At 38.7% G+C, this 25,126-nt stretch overlaps 1 protein-coding gene across 3 annotated transcripts in view; it reads right to left on the bottom strand.

Annotated features, from left to right (window-relative positions):
* Positions 1-326: 326 nt before the first annotated feature.
* The window catches only part of calcr (calcitonin receptor), a 69,837-nt gene continuing 45,037 nt past the window's right edge, over positions 327-25,126 (bottom strand). For all 3 annotated transcript variants that reach the window (XM_044138319.1, XM_044138318.1, XM_044138320.1), the window contains 12 exons: positions 24,999-25,111; positions 20,644-20,809; positions 20,444-20,554; positions 20,261-20,373; positions 19,196-19,287; positions 17,676-17,802; positions 13,131-13,284; positions 12,172-12,232; positions 11,926-11,992; positions 11,613-11,831; positions 10,440-10,481; positions 327-4,083 (listed from right to left, as the gene is read on the bottom strand). In XM_044138319.1, the coding sequence (XP_043994254.1) occupies positions 3,862-4,083; positions 10,440-10,481; positions 11,613-11,831; positions 11,926-11,992; positions 12,172-12,232; positions 13,131-13,284; positions 17,676-17,802; positions 19,196-19,287; positions 20,261-20,373; positions 20,444-20,554; positions 20,644-20,809; positions 24,999-25,111 (1,487 nt within the window). In that variant the 3' untranslated portion in view covers positions 327-3,861. The remainder of the gene's footprint in view (positions 4,084-10,439; positions 10,482-11,612; positions 11,832-11,925; positions 11,993-12,171; positions 12,233-13,130; positions 13,285-17,675; positions 17,803-19,195; positions 19,288-20,260; positions 20,374-20,443; positions 20,555-20,643; positions 20,810-24,998; positions 25,112-25,126) is intronic.

Below are 25,126 nucleotides of genomic sequence, written 5' to 3'. Positions count from 1 at the left end.
AACCGCAAAGTCAAGAAATTACTTTCACTAGAAAGGGACACACTAAAACCAGAGTAAGTTTAAATGTGTCATGAAGAAAGACATCTAGATAAAGAATTGAGTTAGATGTACTGGGAATTGTTGAGGGAAGTTTGGAAGGTGGAGACCGGGTTTGAGGGTCCTGTTTCAGCGAACTGACTTCTACAAAATATCCCGTGGCCAAATAAATTCCATTTTACATCTGGCATAAAACTAAGACGAACCTTTTCAGAGGAGCATCAACGCAGTCAAACGTGCTGACTGGAGCTGAACGTGGATGAACTAGATAAAAGACCATAACCATACAGTGAAGAGGAGGATGAGTTTAATAATAAAATAGAACATGTACATTTTTAGGATGTGACATTTTCTGTAAAACCATTCTTCTATCAATGATTGTCACTCTTCGTTTTCTATTGGCAAAGGGCTGATAAAAAAAAAAATTAAACAAAAAAACCTCAGACAGACAGTACTAACATTTTTTTTTTTTTTAATGATTTCCAAAGAAGCCTGAATTTCTTTGACTCATTTAATGTGGTCTTGCGTAATAGCCCTCTAGGATTTTTGAAGATTGTTTTAAATTTAAAAACTTTTTGTCAGCTTTTAGTGACCATGTAAATCACTCTCTTCATCATTTCTTATAGCACACGTAGACCCATCCAAAGATGATCAGGCAGTTCTGATCATGAAGCAAAAAAAATAAATCCTTCGGCAGCTTTGTGGTCTGACAGTGTCATGTTGCAATTGCAGCGAGTCCATGCTTGTCAATTCTTTCCATTGACATACAATGAATGGTTCTCAAGAAAGAACCGATGGGAGTTTATTATATAGCAGTGATGCTTGAAGAGAACCAAATTGAGAACAGCACTTTGTTGTGAAGGGATGGCCAATGACCAAATATATCTGGTATAAGATGTTATATTAAATATTAAGAAGATGTTTTCGGACAAGAGCCGCACTTTGTTCTGTCCTTTAGAATGGGAGAAGTCTCGTACGTAGAACTCTACATTGATCCTGCTGAGTGTCTTCTAAGGTTTAATGAGTTGATTTCTATTAATGAGGGGTCACATTGCTGCTGTGATTTGCGTTTTTCAAACAGCTTGAGGCGGTCCAAAGAAGAGTTCTGAGACTGAGAGAAAACCTAAACCTAACCCTTCACCCTTTGAGCATCAAAACCACCATGCTGAATAACTCAGCAAAGGTCTTGGAGGACATCAGGAAGGTGACCGCCCTCTTTAAGGACTGCTAAGCGAATGTCCGTGGAGACAGGAATCGAAGGTGCAAGAGAAGGACAAAGAGGAACCATCTTGAAAGGTTAAGCATGTGTCACACACAGACTGATTGGCTGGTATTGATCATTCCTACCATTAGGGCTATAAGGCTGGATTGAGGAATAGTTTGAGGTGCTGCTCATGCCAGATCCAACAACAGGCACATAGCAGAATAGCAAAATGAACTGGCGTCAACCATATCATTAAGACACAAGATGCAGGAAAGGCCTACTTACCTTTCCTGCCGAGGCGGCCCAACTCTGAATGTGAGATGTAAGACGGAAACAGGCAAAACATGCACCAAATTCAGTAGTACAATGACTGAAGAGGTACTTAGAAACATATTTGCCGAGTTTGGGTCCGGCAGTCAAAGTGTGAGGCACCGTCAGGGTTGAAAACAAATGAGAGAGTTTAGATTCCAGCTCTGGACTGGCAGACGGATGACAGGTACCCAAAGTAAAGACAGGGGCAGTGAAGAATAAAGATCCAACTTTAAAGTATGAAAGTCTTTAAAACATTACTTGAAAACCTTTTACTTTTCAAGCTGTAGGTTAACATTGGGAGCAATTCTACACATTGGATACAGACATTTATTTGAAAACACAAACCTGCCTCAAAGTGTGTATTTTAAAAAAAGAACCTAAAGAGGAGCAGCAGCCTTATCGGCTATTTCTAGAGAATAATTGATTTTAACCTGAAGCGCTCAAGCAGGTGATGCTAACATAAAGCAGCCAGTTTCTATTTGAGCCAGAAGAATTTATGATTACAAAAGCAGCTAAAAATGCTGGATGTTGACCATTTTACTGATAAACATAAATCATTTTCTCTGCCTGTGTTTAAATGTTCTTAAATGTGTCTGTAGCTTTGATCTTTAAGCGCTACTTTAAGGACTATAAGTAACTTCATAAGAACAACATAATTTTAACAAACTTTTTTGTTGATACATTTCCAGTCAGAGGTACGTACACATAGTTATTTCATTTTGGGTTTTTAATGATGTAACAGAACCACTTTGTTCACTGTGGTTAAGTATGGCCATGGGTAACTTGCAGAGGGACGTCTAAGCACATATTTTTGGACATATGTGTGCATTTGTTTGAGCCTTCTGGTGTAATTCTGGCCCTCTGTGTGTGACAGCAAATCGCCAATAAATCCATAATTCTTATTTTGGATTTATTGATTGGATTTATTGAAATGATTGCTGCTGAATCATTTCATCCTGATACAAAAATGGCTCAAATGAATCATCAAAAAGCCTAAAATTAAAACAACATTAATGTTCACAATGTTGAGAACAATTAATCAAAACTGTTTAAATTAAGAGGCTAGAGAAAACAAGGAAAGTCAATAAATCATGTTTGTGCCCTCGTGTAAAAGTCGTGACTCCAGATGGTTCTCTTCAGTGTAACACTAAGATTTGCGCCCATATTGAATCTTTTTTGTCACTCCTGGTCAGTCACGCTTATGAAATGAATCCCTACATGTACGCACAGAGGCCAGAGAAATGCACTGCTACGATGGCCGAGGACGAACCGCAGAGCGGATCAAGAAGGAGCGATAATAACATTTTTATCAGGACTCCGGGCAAAGCTGATGCCGCACTCCACTTAGCTCAGCAAAACGAACTCCTATGACTTATAAACCCTTTATATCGTTCTCTTTTTTTATTTTATTTTTCTGTCTACAATATGCATTTTACCTCTCGGCCCTGTGATATTCAGCATCGGCACAGATACAGCAACTTCGAAACAACAGCGCCGTCAGGAATGCAGCATCACAGGACACACAGGTAGCACAGAGTTAGGAATTAACAAGGAAAACGCAAACAGAAATTGAAGCATAAAGTCATTTTAAAACACTGAAACACCTTTTTGTCAAAGGAAACAAATTTAACATACATATATGTACATAATTCCAGAACTGTAAGCATAAAATAGGGTCTAGAAATGTTACCTCTTCCATGTCATATTGACTTAATGTGTGTGAGGGGTATTTAACCTCTGCTTCTGTCTTCATAGCTGTGATGAACAAGCAGTACCCTTTGGTATAGGTGAGGTTAGGAATGATGTGGTCCTCAGCTTGATAGTAATAATAATAATAATAATCATAGTGATGGTTTTCATCACTCTGATGTTGTTTGTCGAAGTCATGAAGAGTTAGAGCTGCTACCCACGTAAGTGTCACATTATCATCAAGAACAGAAAGCACCACAGTTGCAGTAATTTGATTTCCTCTCTGTCTCTGTGAGCCGACCCACACACAGAATAGCAGCTTTAGAAAGTCAGCAGACATCATGAACAGCTCTCCTCTCGTGCTGCAAGTTCTCGACATCAATGTTCTCAAAAAAAAAAAAAAAAAAAAAAGGAGCTGCTGCAGCAACAACGTAAGAGTAAAGTGTAAATAAAATGCTTCAGTCTCGTAGCTAATCCTCTCTCCTGGAGAGCGCTCTGCCTCAGACCCGTATATTCACCCCGTGCCGGACAAATTAGCCTCTGAGATTTATTCGCCGAGAACCGTTTTCTCTTTTCTGACTTGGTGTGTGTCTGCCGTTACGCTCCGATTAAAGCGCAGTCTAAGCGTACGTGTCTCCTGATTTCAGCGCCACCAGCTCCGAGTCCTTTGTGTGGCAGCCGTTCAGATGCTCGGCGTTGCACTCGTGGTGGTACATGAAGGCCGGCACCTCGGTGATGGAGGTGGCCGTGTAGGACGTAGAGCGCATTGAGCAGTGGTCCTTCCGTCGCTGACCCCACTGGGTTTTGTACTGCATCCACTGTCTCTTCAGAGCTGCCTGCACCTGACGTACACAGAAAAAGACACACAGAAATTTTTAAAAATGCGCAGGTCTTATTAGAATAAAAAAAAAAGAGACTAAAAAGAAAACATTTGCCCCAAGTTCAACATCTTTTATTTTATTCCTCCCGTCTGCTCTACTAATGACTCCACCAGACATTTAGATTTACATCATGTGGTTTCAGTGTGGGGTTAGAGGGCAGACACCACATAACCAACATTATGTGAGAATATTAATCAAACTGACACTGATCGTAGCTGATGCAGAGCCTTGCAAACATATTCGGACCACGTTTTTACGCTTTTGTCACGTTACAACCACAGACGTCGATGTATTTTGTTGGGGTTTTATGAGACTAACAGATTGTGTGATTCTGAAGGGGAAGGGAACGAATAAATGTTTTTCTGACATTTTTCCAGCTAGTGAGAATCTATAAAAGCACAGCGTGCATTTCTGTTCAACTGCCCTGAGTCAAAGCTTAACCTCTAGAACCTTAACCTCTAGTTCTATTTAGTCCCTCTAGAACCCGACGGACCCACCGGTGGGTCCGTCGGGTTCTAGGGGTTAAAAAGAAAAAACATCTTCAGCTGCATTTTGAGCTGTAAATGTGTTTCTACTCTTTCTGCACATAAACACGCTGAAAATTGTCATACGAGTTCACAGAATAGTTTATGTTCACCAGATTGGATGCATAGTTTCTGGTAACAGAAAATTTCTAGACTTTACATAGATTCTCATTTGGATTTCTAACAGGGTTTTGACTGGGCCATTTTAATTCATAATTATGCTGTAAACTATTAGTTTGTAGCTTCAGACGGATCTGTAGGGTGTCTGTCCTGTTGAAAGGACTTGTGACAAGTTTTTGCTTGGGGACAAATCAGCTGTTAACAGTAGGAGTGCAATCTTTAATCCAGGCATTTTTACCATTAGTGGGATAACAAATTTGCTCCTATAACAAATAAAGCCTGGAAGGCTGGAAGGCTGTCTGCACGCTCTTTTACTCATGTAAAAGAGCGTGCAGATTTTTGCCTAACATTTTTTAATCTGATAAAATAACTGGCTGCAGATCTTTCCACATCGGCATGTTTTGGAGCCATTTCGGTGTCAGAGAGGAACTTGAGAAATTAGTTCATTAACGGAGTCTTACTGTGACACTGAAAACACTTTAATAGGCAACTGAATCGGATCTATTTTGCAACATCTCAAAATCCATTACTCCCCTGATGACTTACTGGAAGTAATCCCTGAAAACCCCTCTCTTTCGTCTTTCGTCAGTCATGCTGTTATATAAAGGAACATAATTATAGTGCAAATACAAAATTCAGCAGGGATGGTGACTGACAAGAGTCAGAGGCTTTGCTACGTAGATGGACTGACAAAGACAGGGAAGGATTCTTGTGGATTCACCATGATGAACAGAACATATGTAGTAAATTGCTGCAGCCATTAAAATACTCCAGGAGGCAACAAGTTATTTAAACCTAATTAGTGCACTGAGCAGCTTCTGACTCAACTTTTTTCACCTACTATTTGCTCTGTCTCAGCATCTCATTCACAAAGCAAACAGCACTAATGGCAAGCCCACGCAAACTCAGCCATCGTTCACTTCAGGTGTTCACAATGTCTACTGTTTTGCATCAGGTTTAAGTTGCCTTTCCTCACAAATTAAATATGAATGTCTGCAGAGGATACAGAGGTGCAATGGTGAGCGAGAGAGAGAGAGAAATGGGTGTCTCACATCAAGGTCAAAGGGTATCTGCGAAACTGCAATAACAATATCTCACTGAGTCAGAAAGGAAAGTTAAGAATGACATTTCTGAGTCACAAAGCACATTGCAAAAATTGAGAAAAAAGAAAAATATTCTACCAGCATTCCTTACTTTCACTTAGTGGTGTTTGCTGCCCAATCATTCCCTCTTACAGAGAACAGGAAACTGGGTCAGACTGTAGACGGTTTGTGTGAGGTGAGGATTCAGGATTCAGTTTGGGCCGAAACAAATCTGAGCCTTAGAGAGCACCACGCAGGATTTAAAGAGATGACAAAACTAGGTCGCTTGACCGAAACAGATTTTTGCAACGTGATAGAGGCAGGGCGGATGAAGTGACCGTTAAAATGAAAGAAATTTTCAGGCTACATCCACGACTCACAGTCCAATGATCCTTACTATCCAGCATTTGCAGTAACAGAGATTTTAGCCTCTAGACAGGCATGGCGGAAACTTTGCTTTTAAATTGAAACTCTAGATAAAAGAAATCAGCGATTCATTTTATAAACACTTGATGTATTAGCCTCGGCATTCTGGCTTTGATGTGAACAGAGTTGACCCGCTCTTTCAGGTCCACTATGCTTACTGTAGTTCTCCTTTTAAACAGTAGATGTCTCTGCAGAGAAAATCTGTATGCGTTCAACAAGTGGTAGCAAAAAAGCCTCTGGAACAGGTCAATTCTTTACATAAAGTTTAGCAATCCAAGTGATACTTTTAGGTATTTCAAGTTTATATAACAATTTGCTGCAGATATTCACTCTTTCATTAGATTCAACCTTGCACGTTTTTGCTGAAGTCTTCTTTTAGACTGCTGTTTGCTACTTGCTGACAGGGTCTGTGCTGCAGTAATGAGAGGCAGTTTGTTGGGGCAACAGAGAGAAAGTGAGACGAACATTACACCTCTGAGTTGGAAGTAGAGATGACTGCAGAGACGAGTTGGTGAGAAGGTGTGAAGTGAGAGGCAGCAAGGGCAGAATGATGATAGTTCAGTAAATGCACGTTGTCATGTTAATGTAATGTAGATGATTGCATCATGATTTTTTTTTTTTAATTAAGGCAAATGAAAGGCAGGTCTTATCTTTGGAACCATATCACAAAATCATTTAGTGAAAATGTTGAGGTTTTTTTTCATGGGTCTACATTACCCCATTAATTACTGGCTTTTCTCAACCTTTAAGACAGCCAATTAAAAGTTTAGAAAAAGTAAACATACATTCATTTAATATTATTTGCTCTGTACCAGTATTATAATTCTAGTGGTACGCAGTGAAAGAAATATGGCTCTTTTTACGAGTAATGACATTTTCTGCTACTGTACTATAGTCACTTTTTTACAGTTCTTGGTATATTTTTTCTACCAAAACAATGTTATTTTGCTTCAAAAGTATCACACATCAACTTGGAGGAGCACTTATAGGTCTCACTATAATGTGAGAACTATAAGTGCATGAGCATGTCCTCACAAAACATGACATGCTCATGTCATGTTTTGTGAGGACATGGTGACACTAATTAGACTCCATACTGGAGTGCGATCACACCAAAAGCTCAGCGTAAACCAGTTTGTTCAGAGCAGCACACTAATACTGGTGTGAGTCATGTGGGTAGTACATTATCGCACAGCGATGTAATGATATTAATGAAGCTGCTAATTGTCGCAATGAGACAAAAGAGCAGCTGAGGCTTAAAGCTTCCATGTAGGACATCTTGGTTGATGACACAAACACAACTTGGGAGCTGTTTGTCTTGCTGCCTTCGCGTCACAATGGAGCCATTGATGGAACAAGGCAGGTCTGTGCGGTTTGGCCTTGAAATCCCCCCCCAAAAAAAGAAAAGTGAATCGAGCCCAGCCCCAGAAACCCTTGTCCTGATTAAGGGAGCATGAATTGGTCATTATGTGGGTGAAGAAAAACAAACCTCGCTCGTTCCCCTGTGACATGTTGTGCGCTTGCCCTTTAAACACATGCACCACACATTGTTTTCATTCAAAGAATCGTTTACATAGTTTCGGATGATTCTCCTGGCTGCTCGTGTGGGAGTTAATAGCTGACCTGTTTTACAAAATAAAGACAGAATCCCTAACTCCACAGTAGGATGATTTTTGTCATTTGTGCCAACATCTGCTTGTTGTGAGTTTGACTGTTTTGGCCTTTCTTTTTATGAACTCAAGCCTGGCGCTATAACAATATGTCATCGTCTAACTGAGGGATGGACCGTCAACAGGACAGGTTTTTATTCCACAAAACATACACAGAAACGGCCGACCTCAGCTTACATTACTGTGCTAAGCTATTCCTTCCCCATGAACTTTTTCATATTTTGTCATCTTACAACCACAAAATCCACAGCACCGTTGTGAAACAGAACAAAAAAGGAACTTTTTGTTTAACCGACAGAAATCAGAACATTTGTTGAGCATGACTATATGCTTACAATATGCCGAGATTTATATTTGATAAATTAGAATTTAAAAGTTTGTTTATTTTAGTATCTTAATTTGTTAAATGAAACAGCATGGATTACATTAATTACACACAGACTCTGTTAATTATGATGATTTTTCACATGCAACTAATGGAAACATGCTTAATAATAAAACATTATAGCAGAACAGTAAAAAAAAAGAAAAAAAAAAAGAAAGCTTTTTAATACAGAAATGTGGATTTAATATAAAGTAACTAATACCAGCAATAATAATAATTTATTTCAAAAGTGCTTCTGCATGAAACAGATAGGAAAATGAAACATCCATCGTTTTTCTCCCGGATCCCAATTAAATACTGCTTTGTTTTGTGAAAACCGATTTAAAAATCCCTGAAGTTACCGACCATTCCATGAAAAGGTGAAAACAATTTTTCAGAAGTGCAAATTCTTCAGCGAGCTTCTGTACATCAACATCTTACTGCAAAGCAAGTTTTCAAATTACACAGTTTCGCTCCGCCAAAATCTGACACAGATGGTCTAGTTTAACTGTCTGCTCTCTGTACGCAGTTTAAGCTGCAATGCACCAGAACAAGGTGGTGAAAACCTTCAATTCAAGCTTCTTGAAGACATGGAGCTTAAAAGCGTCTTTCACTCATTCAAGCTGGAGAGCCAAGAAGTCTCCACGAGCTCATTAACCTCGTAAGCAAATGTTCATATAGAGATCTAAATCAGTGGTTGGGGGAAGCGTTTGAATCCAGCTAAGGCTGTTTGTCTCTCTGCTGCCGACAGATTTAGAAAGGCTGACATTGGGATGTGAAAGGAAAGCTAATTTCCAGTTAAGCTCGGCATCCCAAACAGTCATTACATGCCTCGTCCGACCCGTCACTTGATGTGACCTTTCAGCATTAACCGCCTTCAGATTGCGTTTCTAAGGGACAAGCACACAAATGAAATTAAAAGCTAGTACAAACAAAACTTTGACCTTGTATTTAGTGTCCATGTTTCATGTTTTGACATGCTGTCAAGGGCAGATGTATGTAGAAGAGACACAACCTAGAAATAAAATCCAAACGTGTCTTAGCTGATGATGCCAGATGTCCCAAAATATAAAGCCTCAAGCAGTGAGCAGCTTTGTGGCTGAGCAGGTCTCAGGATAACAGGTGGATGCTGACCTTTACCAAAGGGCAATTGCCCCATTCAGGAGAGCAAAGTCATGTCAAACATGGAACCAGATCACAAGAATTATAAAGGAACAGTCTAAAATGAGGTTAATTGATAACTAATTTATCTTCTAACAATATAGATATACCTAGACTTTAAAAAGTTGAATTTTTAGAACTACAGACATTTTTTTTTACAGCTTGAAGATCTTTGTTAAAGAGCCATGGACAACTCACCCAAAGAGGGGTGAGTTTTCTCCAGCAATAAGTAATACTCTGACTCTGATGTTGCCCCTCCCTCACTGTTTCAGTGCCCTACTGTGACACATGGCTCTTGATCATGTGAAAGATAATTGGGTGTTTGGAAATTTGTAGTGTGAAAACTGAAGAAGCGTTGTGTGTGTGTGTGTGTTTTTAAAGTAAAGTTGGGATGCCCGTTAAGCCTGTTCAATCTAATTATAAATTAATTATTGCATGACTATACTAAGATTTAATCACAGATTTTTGTCTAGATGTCTTGAACTAAATGAAGTATTTTCATAGATCATTGTCATAAGTATATATGAATATAGTATATATAGACAGCTGCTGGATGCTTGTCAGGATACTAGCCCATGTTTTGTTAACATTAAAACAACGTGATAGCATTATAATAAGCATAATACAAGAGGGTATATTAGTTTATCAACAGCAATAACTGTGGGTCTCTTCTTTGTTGTTCATTAAAACTTTTTCCCTTGACAATTTTCCCCTGTTTCTCTTGGTATTTATGCACTGTTTCATCTCCCTGCAATTGTAAATATACCTAGTGTATTTTTGTTTTTTATTCTTGTGCATGGAGACTTTCCTTTTGTATCCTAATCTGCCTTTCTATCTCTGGTTTGGGTTCTCTTCTTGAACTTTCCCTGACATCCATCTCTATTTTTAGATGAAAATCACGGGAAAAGCACCGCTATTTACATGCATGTCTTTTTAATACAGTTTGTGTAAAATTAGGAGTGTTCCTTACCTCTCCATTGAAGAAGCAGAATATTGTTGCCACCAGCAAACCCTTAAAAAAAAAACAAAAAAATCATTAATTTCCATCCATCCATCCATCTATCTATGATCAATAAGATTTGGTAAGCATGTTCAGGACTAAAAGGACCCACTAAGGATGGAGTGATGAAATGCAAGCTGCTGGACAGCAACGTCACTCTCTACTGTTAAATTAATTTTTTGTTCCCGAAGAGGATATGTGTAAAATTGGACATTTTCAAGTTTATTTGAAATTCCGGCAGTGAAAAGCCTAATGGCTGCTGCCAGCACTTGACCAGAGTCGGAAGGCTAAGCTAGTTGCTAACTGGTTAAATTAATCAACTCATTTGGGTTGAAAACAACCAGGGAACTAGCTTGACAACAGGCCACTAATTATTTGCTTATCTCTCATTTATGGTAACTATGCACAGCTCTCAGTTAAACTATGACCACACTGGAACCAGTTTAGCAAAGACCCCCTTCAGAGACACTCTTATTGTAAGCTATCAAAGTCTGAGCTACTAGGTCACAGTAACAACAATTATTAAATTTGGTTTATTTACACAGCACTGTTTCACAACAAAGATTATCTGATGACACATTGCAAAACCATTAGATCCAATTTATATCCAGAAAAATATATTCCATTCAATTCATCCATGTTGGGAGATTCAAAGATGTTGAGAAATGTGCTTAGAGAAGCTAAAAACACATAATCAGCAAAAAAAAAAAAAAAAAAAAAAAAACCCAGAAATTTATACAAATCCTGTAAGAGCCTCAAACCTGTTTGACACACGTGTGTATGTAAATATCTGAACCCAACAGGAGCAACACAAGTACGATCTGAAAAGTGAGCCAAAACCTTTTCTATTCAAAATGTCAACAACAAGAGAGGAGAGTTTTACTCTGAATGTATACTGAGGTTTGGGGTCCTTTTTTTTTTTAAAGAGTGTTATTTTTTATATTACAAGCAAACTGCACTTCCTTGAATATGTTCCCATCATTGCTACCATAATATGTACATGACTTTCCTGAAATGGCGTCCATTCACAATGCATTACAGCGGCACTATCATCATTTGTAATAGTCTGCTCCTTTAACTCTGGGTTGATGGACTACTTCATCTGGACACTGAGCTAGATTAATGCCGTATCTCGGTGCCTACCTGATAGTGCATGAGTATGTGCATGACATACTCGTAGACCTCACCGGCCAGACGGTTCTCCGGCCGCCAAGGAAATATGACAAACTGTATTCCGAGCAGGGGCACCAGGATCAGGGTGGCTCTCACCGCCTTCATGTACATGTTGGACTCTGCTCGGTGAGTGTCTCGCAACTTTGTCACCAGCACTCTTATGATATTCAGCAGGAAGAAGAGGTTAACCTACGACAACGACGATTTTGTGTTCAAACGAAGGTCACTCTGCGTCAAAAGCTGCGAATAGCGACGAAGATTTAAGTGGAAGCAGCAGACTTACAAGAAGGGCTGCCACTATGGGTCCGTGTACTGCGTAGAGCAGATGGGTTTCCACGCTCATCCAACAGCTACAGCGAGAAAAACATCTCAGTCAGAACCCTTCGCTGCCCAAGATACACACGAACACACACATTATGAAAACACATATGTGTACAGGCCGGCACGCTCTCACTCCGTCGCGCGCGGCGCTACACGTGTGTAAACCTCCCGTTGTTTATTTGCACGAGTTTTATGGAACATTACTCACTTGTCATCAAAATACTTTTTCCTCGCTACGGCGTGGATGGACACAGGCACCAGAGGAAAGCCTGGAAGGGGAAAAGACAACCATTTGAGGCAGCGTTCATTCACCATCATGCATCCCTTAGCTGTGCTGAGCTGCTTTATAATATATGGTGTAACTTTATAAAATATCTCTGAAAGTTTTGCTTTGATACGTCTCCCAATCCTAGTTTTGTTTCAAGTGAAAAGCCACATGGAGCATTTTCAGTGACATTTCAGTCTAATTTGAAATTCTTCCAGGGGAGAGTAGGCTCAGATTTTTTTCTTTTTTTTTTAAAACATCTTTTCTGGAAACAAACACAAAAATCCTTGTGAAGTTTTTTTTTCACACACCAACTGCATTCTGCAACAGATCAACTGCAGATGGAGCTGAAAAAAAAAGACTTTTCTTTAGCCACATGCACAAAATCCCTTTCATTCGTTCACCTTTTGTTGCACTAAAACCACAAAATTTTATGTATCCTATTGTAAGTCTGATGAAATGTAGCTCATCATTGCGAAGCACAAACACAAAGTTAGACTCATTTATGTCAAGTCTACAAAGTAAAATACACTGAAGTTTGACAAAATATGAGAAGGGTCGAAGGTTATGGACATTTTAATAAGGCATTATGCACACTTCCCAGAAAATGTGGCCTAAAGGACTTGAATATTTAAAATGGTGACAATTGTTGGACACACTGGTTCAAAAAAGGGGAAAGAAAAACGACTTAAGTCAAATTAACCCGCTGAAAGGCTTATAAAGCTGTCAGCATGTCCACAATCTGACATTCTGTCAAAAACCAGAAACTGCAGTTATAATTCTAAATCCTGCACGTTTTTATAAAACAGCCTTATGACAGTTTTCTGTCAGCATTGATGTCACAACATTGCACTTTGTACACACACACACACGCACGCATACACACACACACCAAAACTCACCCCAGCCCAGTAGGTAGTACCAGTGCAAGTGCTGCTCCTCTGCAAACACAGCGACCACGATGAGTGTGTGCAGGTAAATGCCCTCACAGAGCATCCAGAAATAGTTGCAGCCCAACATGTACATGTGGAAGAAGTGCAGGACCTTACAGCTAACCTGCAGCGAGGGAATAAAATACAGCAATGGATTATTTTTTTCTACTTTTGCTTTCACAAATACTCCCACCCTACTTTGCATTTTCACATGGTATTTTATTGAGATTTTCCCAGGAAGACCTGCACAAAGAAATGTTTATTTGTGAAGAAGTTAGGAAAATGTTCTCTCTTTTTTTGGCAGATTTTTATATTATTTTGAACCTAGAACACATTACATTCACTTTAACCTGCAATACTTGACAAAGTGTGAAGTCTCAGAGAAATTGATATTTTTGCAGATTTGTATAGATGCATTTTGCAGCATCTGTATAAAAAGGATTCAGTTTAAGTACTCCCAACATCAACTCAGCACATCAAAAAAAAATAAAAAAATGAAATGATCTAATGGGATGTTTCATTGCCTTTGGCAGACAATCGTTAGGAGGCATTATGCTTCCTGGGCTGAAAAGACATTTATTCATTTACCCCCTTTGGAGGTGAGTGGAGTTGAAAATGGTGATTTTTGCTCGAAAGTCAGAGGCATCTGTGATAGTGTTTGTTGAACAACACAAAAATAATTGAAAAAAAAAGTAGGTTATGGAAAACTTCGTGGTTATATACTACTTATGAAACCGCCGCTGCAATACAACAGAAATGACAGCATATCTCATTATGGTTTCTGTTCCTTGATTAAGTCATTACATTAAGAAGTGATGACTTTAATGATATATTATTATTATGTCAATCTCATCAAACCACAGCCTGCTAATGTTATAATTATCGACACAGTTGTGGATGTGCTACACGCCGTAGTTCTTCTATCGACTGTCAAAAAAGAGCAAAATGACTGAATGTGCTGAAAATCTTCCCCACTCACTCATTTTCTGGGAATCTCTTAATCCTGCTCAGGGTTGTGTGGGGACTGGAGCTGATCTCAGCCGAGAGGCGGCGTGCACACCGGACAGCTTGACACACCAAATAAACAACCATACTCACTGTCACTCACGCCGAAAGGCACATTTGAGTCACCAGGAAATGTAACTTGGATGGGTTTTTTTTTTTTTTTTGGACAAAAAGCTGCAGAAAATCTGCCTTCTTACAAAACCTTTCATCATGGAAAGTCTTCTATTAAAGCGCAAAGAGCCTTTGAAAAATAATTAAACGCAATCATATTTTAGCTAACGCTAGGCGGTGATTTGAGGTCTCAGCGAGCGAGTCATTTTAAGTAGTTTCAAATGAATTGGCGTTCTCATTTCATTGATACGTCTGAAAGGATTTTCATAGTTGACATAAGTATCTTCCTAAAACTGATGAAGTTTCAAAGTACATCATTAAACTCAGCATTAAACTCAGAGATGCCACAAAGTTCTGTCCTAGGCACCCACCACATAAGTGTTTAATTTGTCAAGTTGTCAAGCTAGTTTAGCGCAATACAATAGCTTACTATACTGTGCTTCATTCAATAATAATAATAAAAAACTGAATAAATAAATTCCACTCTTTTCTTTTAAAATGTTCCCCCAAGACAGACAAGGGCTTGACTTATCATCACATCTGCATCATAGTATTATGATGCAGATGTGCAGGTGCTGCTCACATCTGCATCATAGATGAGTTTAAAACTCCAAACCTTTTATAGGAGCAGCGTATACCAAGGTCTGAAAGGTTCTGGTTGTAAAAGACCCGGCAATAGATTATCTAGATCTCCGTTGTGTTCAATTTCCTCCCGGGTTCGACAGAAGCTTTGAGGCTGAGATCCTCTACAATGCTTGCAGGCCAAGCCAGACTTTGTAGCACCACACCACAGAAAATAGAAAACGCATGTTTTCTTGGTAAGAGCAAATCTTTCCTACAATCTACTGTCCCTAAATCACAACCTCCGAAAGCAGGCTCATTCATCTCACAGTGGCAGCGATTAATTTCAAAATGTTTCCCAACAGGCGCATTTGACTCCAAGCCGTTGCTACTCCTGATTTCTCGTTCTGCGTGTTTTTCAGAAGCAGAGCCGCAGTGACTAATTTCGTTTTTGGCATGCAGCGGCAACCAAGCAAAACTTGACCATGCTACATGGGAGAGTAACAGATTCAACGAAAGCCTCTTTTTCACAAATTTCGACAGCGAGGGATTTAAAAAGGGGAGCCACCACACGCAGCACCTATCATTATCAATGTGAGGAAACATTGACGACGAAGTTTGTCAGTGTTTTCTGCTTCTTGGATCCATTTATGGAGCTTATGTGTTGCGGAGATTTGGAGAAGTCGAGCAGCAGCATATTCAGAAAACTACTCTGTTCCAGCTGCAGCCTCTGCAGTCTCCAGTGTTTCTAAATATTGTTTTGTTTCAGGAGAGAGATGCTTTAGCAGGGGCTGATGGGATTGGGGAGGAACGTGAGCCAAATTCTACATCCCCATCTCTGCTTTGATTGTCTGAGCTACTTTTTTGAACCACTTTAGCTAAATGCTTACATCCACATTGTTGAGGCACGTTTTTCTCTCTTTTAAAGTCTTAACCGAGGGTTCTAGGACACATCTCATCAGGTTTCATTAACCTGGAGAATATTGATTGCATGCCGTCTTATTTGGGTAAAAACAAAAGTGAGAATGATAGAATTATTTTTTTCATATTTGGAGAAAATCCAGCAAAACCTTTTGAGAGGCAGGCGCAGTGGGCATTTGGCTCGGGGGGCTTCCGTTGTTTTCATTTCCAAGGACGAATAGACAAATTTATGTTCAGCCCTGATAGCGAGACATTCCTACATGACAGATTTATTACCTCTGCCTAAGCAGACCTCGGAGTTCCACACTCTTCACATCAGCTTTCAGTGAAGCTGCGAAACTCCAAGAGTAGAAAAGAATGGAATGTAGAAAACTAACACTCATTGGTGCGTAGCTGAGGAGAGACTACATTTAACTTGCTAGCGTGGCACAATAAATATATCAATACTGTTATGTGTCATAGGTTTATATTTCATTCGCCTGGTATAATAATGTTTTACTTCAGGAAAGTGTAAGTGATTCCATTTTAAATGCTCTCCTCTTTCATGTTACATAGTAGCTGAACGGACGTCATTCGTAAAAGCATCTTTTAAACATTTAATTTTAGAATATATATATATATATATATATTAAATATATATAATTTTTTAAATACAGCAATGTAGATTTAAATTGATTCGGCTTTCTGACTGATTTTTTTCAAACCTGATGTTTTCACTCACTGTATAAAAACGCAAATTTTTTCCACACTAACTTAGATGAAATTTGACAGAACTTTTCCTGTTTTAGGTCAGAACTGGTCAGTTTGTACACTGTCTTGCTCTGACCACAATTTGTTCATGGGATTGAGATCTGGCCTTTGCGATGACTCCTACAAAACATTGACTTTGTTGTCTCTGAGCCACTTTATAACTAAACTTATTGTCAATGTTGGCCCAGAACATTTGAAAGAATAGATTTATTTATTTATTTATTTATTTAATCAAGGGTGAGCTAAATGTTTTCTAAGTTTACCTAAGTTTTTCTCTTGGTCTAGGTACCTTATGTTTCTCTGCAGTCAAGTCTTGACAATAAACTTTCCTGGTCTTAGCTCATTACGAGTAAAGTATCATTGCTTGTTCATTGTTTTACAACAGTCTCCATGTCATGCAAGCTTTTTTCTTCATGTGGTCAAAGTCCTATCTGGTCAATGTGTTGAGATGTTGCTTTAATATTTCCACATACTTATAATTCCACCTATTCTGTAAAGTGCACCAGAACCTCCTGCTGCAAATCAGACACACGAGATGATGCTAGGCAAGTAAACTCTATAAACGTCTGTGTTCCACTAATGCATAATGTTAAAATGACAGACACCTAGCATTATGGCTACCAATGATAGCACTCAGAAGAACAGCCAGTCACCTGCTTTATTAAATAAGTAAATTTTTGGAAATAAATCTATACACCTCTTCAAGGAAAACATTATTAACACTCATTTTAATTAGCTTGACAAATATCTGATGTCTTATTAAAATACGTTTTAATTAAAATGCAGCATTACACACAAGTGTATTTTTTTGCCTGGGCAAGTGTTACATTTTTAGCTCATTAAAGGGAGGCAATATGGCTGTACTTATCCATTTTCAGTCATATTCAACAAATGTTATTCAAAAGTTATTCTAATTCAGGTACAATTTACTAAGTAAGAAGCATTATAAAAGACAAACTACACACAGACAAATGTTGTCAAGCCTTTATTTCTGTTGCGTATTAAAAAATAGAACAAAAGACAGATATGTGGGCTTAATGAAAATAAACTTATTCTCAAAAGATACTTTTGATTTGAGAAATGAACCTCATTTCAATTTATTGAATATGACTGGATGTGGGAATGTTTTATAGCACAACAAGTATATTCTGATTTAAGGCGACTCACCGGGTTGCTGGCCACCACTTTGGGATTGTTGACCACAGTGACGAGGTAGATGATGGTGAGGGCAGAGTTCAGCACGTAGGAGCAGAACAGGTTCTTGTGGAGGGTGATTCTTTGACAGCTCAAACTCCTGTGAGATGCAATAAAATGTTGGACATCAATATGCAGGCCTACCTGAAGTTGCTATTGTGATGAAAAAGAAAACCACACACACATCTTTTATTTATTTATTTTTTACGCTTCTCTCCAGACTGTCGTCTGTCCTGAAGTGTTTGGATCACATTCCTAACTAAGCCGTTGTCCCTACACTCAACCTGATTACTTTTATCTGAGAACTCTGGCAGCCATGACTTAAATGAGTGAGCAGTGTAGTGACACGCCATCAGATACCACATCGAAGACTAAACATCTGGATATTATAATAAGAGATGAAGACTTCTGGATTTGAAGGGCTTTGGCAAACTATGTGCAGTTGTAGACTGTGTTAAAAGAAAAGTTGTCTTTAAGGACTTTGATATTTGTTGGTGACTTTTTGAGTTTTGGAATTATGCACCTACCACAAATTAGGTGTAGTGATTTATGCTGTGCATAAATTGTTGGAGCTAATCATCTTTTATGAGACACCTCATCATTACAAAAACAAGATTATACAAATTTTATAGTACAATTCTGAGGTTTTCTTTTTACTCTACTTTTCTCCAGTTTGTATATTCTACATTTACATTAATTCAGATAATTCCCTACTAAAATAAAGTGCAGACAAAAATGGCCCTGCACCGACTTTCTGTAACTTTTTGTATCTCTTCCAGAAACCTGGTTTGTTATTCTGAACTGTAATGAATATGGATTTAGGCAGAATCTAAATTAATTGCGGGACATTTCCCTTTTGGGGTTTGGGGGGGAGCAGTTCATCTCTGTGAACATTTGTAATGAGGAATGCACTCAGGTGCATATGTTTCAAATAAGTGGCAATCCACCAATGCATTCAGCAGACATCCTGACTCCTTTACAGCAGCAGATTTACACACGAACATTAATTAAATGCACTGCATGAAGAAATCAACCAATTCCTGGCTGATGATTCCAATTTAATTTTAAGCAGCAGCCGCAGTGCTAACACCCTGTACAAATCTAAAGCATTTTACATAATCCAAAATGTTTCCCCGAATGAAAAAAAAAGAAAAGAAAAGAAAAAAAGATGCTACTGAAACAGTTATCTTAATCATAATCAAAAGCGAGCAACACTGCAAAACATTCTGCGTCCGGCTCTGCGGAGAGCATTTAAATTCCCATTACTCTGCTGCTTTGGTCAGAAGCTAGGAGACGATTATGCTGACTACAGAAACGGGAATATTCCTCTTGCTGACGAAGTAACAACACCACCTGTGTAGCCCTTGTGTGTCTGTCGGATTCACTTTTGATGATGAAAATGATTGACCTTTAGGGGGCAGAACTATTGGTAATTAAACCTAATTGATTCATATATGCAGGATGGGAACACAATATTGAATTGAATCAATTACCTGAAGTAGAAGAAGATGGCCAGAGAGATAAGCAGGGAGGCTATGGATAAAGCATGGCCCACAATAGCCATGTAAAACAGGATGTAAGCCGACTGTAAGGACAAAACAAGCATTATGTTAGATAAGAAAAGGGCTGGAGATACAAATGAAGTAATAATCATTTTTATAATGCTGTGTCCTTCATTGGAAAGCTGCACTGTAACATTTGCTTTTGGTAAATTTTACAGAATCGCCACTTCACTCCCTCAAAATGATTAAAAAGGCAAAATAAGTTAAACCGAGTTTTTACAGCCTGTTTTTCCATGATGTCCTGATTATCTGGCTCACCTTAATGTGTTTCAGCTGCACCGACTTGCCTCCTGTGTACAATCGTCTGCAACTTATGTTGCCCTACTCATTCTGTAAAACCTTTTCAAACCTGTTTTCTGACCAACAATTAGAGAAATAAGCTTTTTTTTCCCCTCAATCATTAAAGGCTGATTATATATCTTTTATTCAAAATGTATAAGAATAAGCCTGTTTGAGCTTGGTCTCCAAATGTGCATGTTTGGAAAAAAAAAACAAAAAAACAAAAAACACACTAAAAGTATCGTTATGGACAACAGAGCTGGAAATGTATAGTATGTGACATCTCTGTCAAGTTTCATAAGAGATGTGCTGTTTACAACCAGGTGCTGCTCCTGATAAAAAAAAAAAAAAAAAAAAATGCTGTGAAAAATGTGATTGCTTTGTTCCAATAAATGTAAAGTTTGCTTGCCTGGACAAACAGAACCTGCTGCAACTAACTGTCCTCTCTGAGATAAGGAGACAGCTGAACACAAACAGGTAATCAGGAGCTTTTAACCAATTTTGTATTTTAATCTTTGTTCTCCAATAAACATCGCTGTAATAGTGCAACATCAGTTTAACTCAGCAATGCATCTTAGCAACTGGGTATGCCATAAAAATTGCATTTCTTCCCACCTACCAACACTCAAATTACCAGAGGCCTCAGAGCACTAAAAAATGAATTCCCACTGCTGCCTCCATGCAGCAGATTTAAAATGGTGAGATCTCATGAATCACCTTTAGTTTTGCCTGAGTGTTTTCATTGCAGAGTGTGTAGTTTGACCATGTCCTGTTGGTATCCGGGTGGCGAAACCATTGCCCGTCCTCCCCACAATACTTTGTTGCCTTCTCTGAAAGCAAATAAATCAATATGATCAAATCGGCAGATCTTTGAAAACAGACTCCTGTCTCGCGGCGTACCTGTGGGGTCGAAGTCATCAAAATAGTTGGGGCAGTTTTGGAATGTGTAAGTTCCAGCTGGAGTATCTTCCCAGCACAGCCAGCCGTCCCAGTTCCGACTGCAGAACAAACCTGTTGCAACGACCAAACAATAACTCTCAGATTCACAGAAAAACCTAAAAAAAAAAGACTCAACTGCATTTCAGTGGCTGTTCCCCTACCTGATTTGTTGTAAAGTGGATCTCTGTTAATTTTCTCAAAACATTTGTACTGGTTGTCAAGGATTTTTTTCCGCACAATTTCCCGATTCTTTTGTTGGACCTCTGGACTCTCTGTGGCTTCACTGATGAGATCCACCTCAGTGTTTCGGGAGAACTGTGCAGTTGCCTAAATTTGAGCAAAGTTTACATCATTAACATATCACAAGAAAAGCTATGTAACATGTCAACCAAGTTAAACAACATTCATCCATTTTCTGTTCACCCTTGTCCCTAATGGGGTCAGGAGGGTTGCTGGTGCCTCCGCTGGTGTTTCAAGCGAGAGGCGGGGTTCACCCTGGACAGGTCGCCAGTGTGTCACTGGGCTACACAGAGACACACAGGACACACAACCATTCACACACACACTCACACCTAGGGAGAATTTAGAGAGACCAATTAACCTGACAGTCATGTTTTTGGACTGTGGGAGGAAGCCGGAGAACCCGGAGAGAACACACCATGCACAGGGAGAACATGCAAACTCCATGCAGAAAGACCCCGGGCCGGGAATCGAACCCAGGACATTCTTGCTGCAAGGCAACAGCTCTACCAACTGTGCCACTGTGCAGCCCAAGTTAAACAACAAAGTATGTAAATTTAAAAAAATAAAAATTCACATCGTGCAAATTATTTCCCAAAATGATGCTATAGTAAAAGAAGTAGTCGGTAGTTACAATTGTGCAGGCAAACCAAGGTTTTAGTACGTAACTTGTAACCAGTGGCAGCTTTTAAAAAAGGGGAATATGGCTCACTGCCCAGGGCTGCCTTTTTATGGGGGCAGCACTGCTTCTCCAAATAGAAGAATTAAAAAAAAATACTTAAAGTTCTGGTGGTTGCTCGCCAAAGTAATGTTCTTTTACTTATTTAACTGGGAGTCCAGTCAACAGAGGTTTGGAGGGTTTTTGTTAAATTTTACAAGCAGTAAGAAAATCTGAAAAGAGTTAATGTTAACATGACTTTGCCTCTAAATTAAAGGACTATTCTCCAGTTTTTGTATTTTAAAAAAAACAAAAAAAACTTGAAGGCGTGATAATATATAGCTCTAATTCTAATCTGATAGGCCTAAATAAGTCACATTTGAGCCGCATTGTTCTTAACCGAACAAATGCAGTTTGAGCGTTTGTAAAAAAAAAAAATTAAATATAACAATATTTAGACTTGTCAAGCCTCACACCACCAATCCAATGCTGCTACAGGTTAAGCAGAGTGTACTGACTGAGATAATTATTTATAAAATCTTCTTTCTGTGCCAGAACCAAATTTATGTGACTCTGTATGAATTCAGTTGAATATAGTGATCATAGAATTGTGTGTGAAAATGCCTAGTCAGAAAGCTGTCTAGTTTAAACAGATCTACATGCCTCAAATCCTCAGTTCACGCTGGTTTTGCCCTGAAACGTCTTATTGAGGAGTGCACTCATATCTGTGTCACTTTGATGCTTCTTTCAAGAGGCGTTTCTTTGGCAACGAGAGCTGCTCCACTTCCTAACTTCGGATTCTCATTTAGCATGCAAACAAGAAATTCATTGGTGAGAAAAAGAAAGACAAAAATCAGCAGAGGGTTTTGGGTTTTTTTCACCTATGTGCTTGGTCACTGGAAAACTGTTGGTGAAATGCAAGTTCAAACTGTTATCTTCCTCTTTTGAATCTGTCCCTCCTAACTAAGAAGTCTGGGCTTTATCAATTGATGATCCATTCTAAAAATGTGACATAAGACTGCTTGGACGCATTGCAAGACTTTTTTGCATCAATAATAAATGGAACGAGTGGAAATGGATGATTCTATGAACACAATAGTTATCGAGAGCTCTGTGGTGGCCATGCATGACAAATTGGGAGATGCGTTATAGTTCATTCAACTCAGGACAAGTAAAGTAGCAGGCTCACACAATTCCACTGATTCCCTTCGAGACACAGATTGGCCATAAAGAGGAGTTAAATGTATGAAAATGAAATGAAAAAACTGGGACATATTTATTCGTATTTAAGCAACAATAATCAAGTGTAACAGCAGGAACGTTTCAATCCACACAGTTGTTTTCTTAATAGTTAACTGTAGTGGTAAAAGTAGTAGAAACAGAGCAGAGCAGTAGTAGATATGGAGGTGGGGGTTAAGGGTGTAGTGTGTTTGTGTGAGGTGAGTGACGTCTGCTATCATGAGCTCATCTCTGGTTCTGCAAGGCCTTCTCTATCTGAAGAGCCATCAGTCATGGTGATCAGGCATGGCAGCCATAGAGGTCTGGGTAAAACAGGAGCAGAAAGGATTAAAAGCAAAACTGAAAGTGCGCAGGTAATCGTAAAATAAAACATTTAACATACAAGATATTAGATGCTTTTTATTTTTTATTTATTTATTTTTTACTTTTTATTTAATCTTCAGCTTATTTTGTCTAGTTATCCAAACGACTTCCTCTTTTTCCTCCTTCCGTCAATCTACTTTCCTTCTCACTTCAACTCTTCTATCAGTTTTCCCATTTTCTTCTGCTCTCAATCATCATTTCTTCTCAGACTCTATTTTCCACCTGTCTCCTCTTATCAGTTTTTCACTATTTCTTATAGTGAAAGACTGATATTATGACATTGTATCATCATATCCCCAAACATTAGAATGTGTAACATAAACAATAAGTTTAGTTTAATAAAGGCAATTTGATGGGTTTTTTTTTTTTTTTTACTTTTTGAATTTGGTTATTTTTAGATGAGAAACTGGGCTCGCCCTAATACAAAATAAATATTAACACAGTTTCTTCAGCCAACGAAATGCCAAAAATCCTGTAAAATAACAATTTTTATTTGGAGGTAGAAGCTGATGACAGATGAAATTATCTCACAGTCCATGCAGTTCTTCATTCAGTTTCTGATTCGTTCAGTTTTGTGAGGAACCTTCATTTGTTCAAACTCATGCCTAACTTTGAAAATATAAAGAACACCAGCAAATTCCAAAACGTTTTGCTTTATTTTAGTCATCCTGTCAGGAGATTTCCTTCACTCGCTGACTCGTATCTGTGCTCTACTCGCTTTTTTGTTGCACTGTTTGTTAATAAAAACTTGATTTTGTTTGTTAGTTTTTTTGTTTTTTCTATCTTGAACTAAAGCTTAATGATGGCAAGGATCGGCCCAGCCCAAATAAAATAAGTCGATTCACACGTACCAGATGACAGAATAGCTGAGCTCCCCGTCGGTGGCCGGTAGCTCTCCTCTTCTACCTTTGTTGTCTTCTTTTTAAAAGCCATTTCACTCTGCTGTTATTTTACTCTACTTTGTTAACAGCGGTGCAAGCAGCTCCCTTACAAAAAAATCCCATGAAAATCACGTGATCACATAATCCACCAAAAAAATCACATGTGATCACATGTGATTTTCCCACGAAACGTTCCAAAATCACACATATTCATGTGCTTTCACATGTGATTCACAACATGAAAGTCACATGTGATTTTCATGGGATTTTTTTGTAAGGGCTACCGTAAGAGCTGTTGTTGCGTGTTCACTCACGATTTCTACCCCCAGTTACCATGGTAACAGTCGACGCACAACCTGCTACAATACCAGACAATCCGAGGACTTTAGCCGAGGACAGGTCCCTGGACTGTCCCTGGAAATCAGGCACCAAACCAAGTATTGACAATGTTCAAAGCAAAGTAATATCTGACCAAATATCAGTTACTGAAACTAAGAATATTTTCAAAACAGAGAAAAGCTAGCTAACGATAACTTTAGCCTGTCACCACTGCTTGCATCTCCCTATGCAAACATTCTCATATTTATTAAAGCTTTATGGAAGTCATGTAGTGAATCTGATAATCCTTGAGAAATAAATAAAATACAAGTGCCTAAGGCGAGGTGGTGTTACGACAACATACCAGTTTTTTTATAATCACAACACCATTTAAGGCCAGGTAACATTGACAAAATGCAGTGTAGGTTTTATGTTTACATCTGAAGACGCTTTATTTTGTAGCCTGGCATTCCTAGCTAGCAGACTTTTTAAAAGCTGTACAAAATTATTAACTTAATTTCAAATACCTTGGGTAATAGTTTTCTATTTAGCTCTTCAAACTTTATACATTAACTATCTGATCAAATGTTTCTTTAGGTTAAGTGAGAATAACTTGTAAAGTCTAGCATTCCGAACATTTAAAGGTTTATGAACAGTAAAAATGGGATAGAATTAGGTGCAATAATGGCAGTGTCTCTGGGTAACGTTTACCTTCGTTATTTTGATGACACATGCTTTGGTGGAGGTTCAGTTTATTTATTTTTATTTGATCTTGTCTGTGAGGAAAGTCAGTTTAATATTAAAAAGAGGAAATTACCCTCAATATCTCCGGGTTGTCGTCAACACACAGCGTATAGTTAGTCCAAGTCGTGTTGCTCACTGGATGGCGAAACCACTGGCCATCTTCTGCACAATACTTTGTAGCCATTGCTAGGAATTAGGATA

This window comes from Gambusia affinis, linkage group LG14 (assembly GCF_019740435.1).
Source record: "Gambusia affinis linkage group LG14, SWU_Gaff_1.0, whole genome shotgun sequence".
NCBI lineage: Eukaryota > Metazoa > Chordata > Actinopteri > Cyprinodontiformes > Poeciliidae > Gambusia > Gambusia affinis.
The sequence above is the reverse complement of the archived record's forward strand: the minus strand, read 5'-3'. Positions and strand labels throughout refer to the sequence as shown.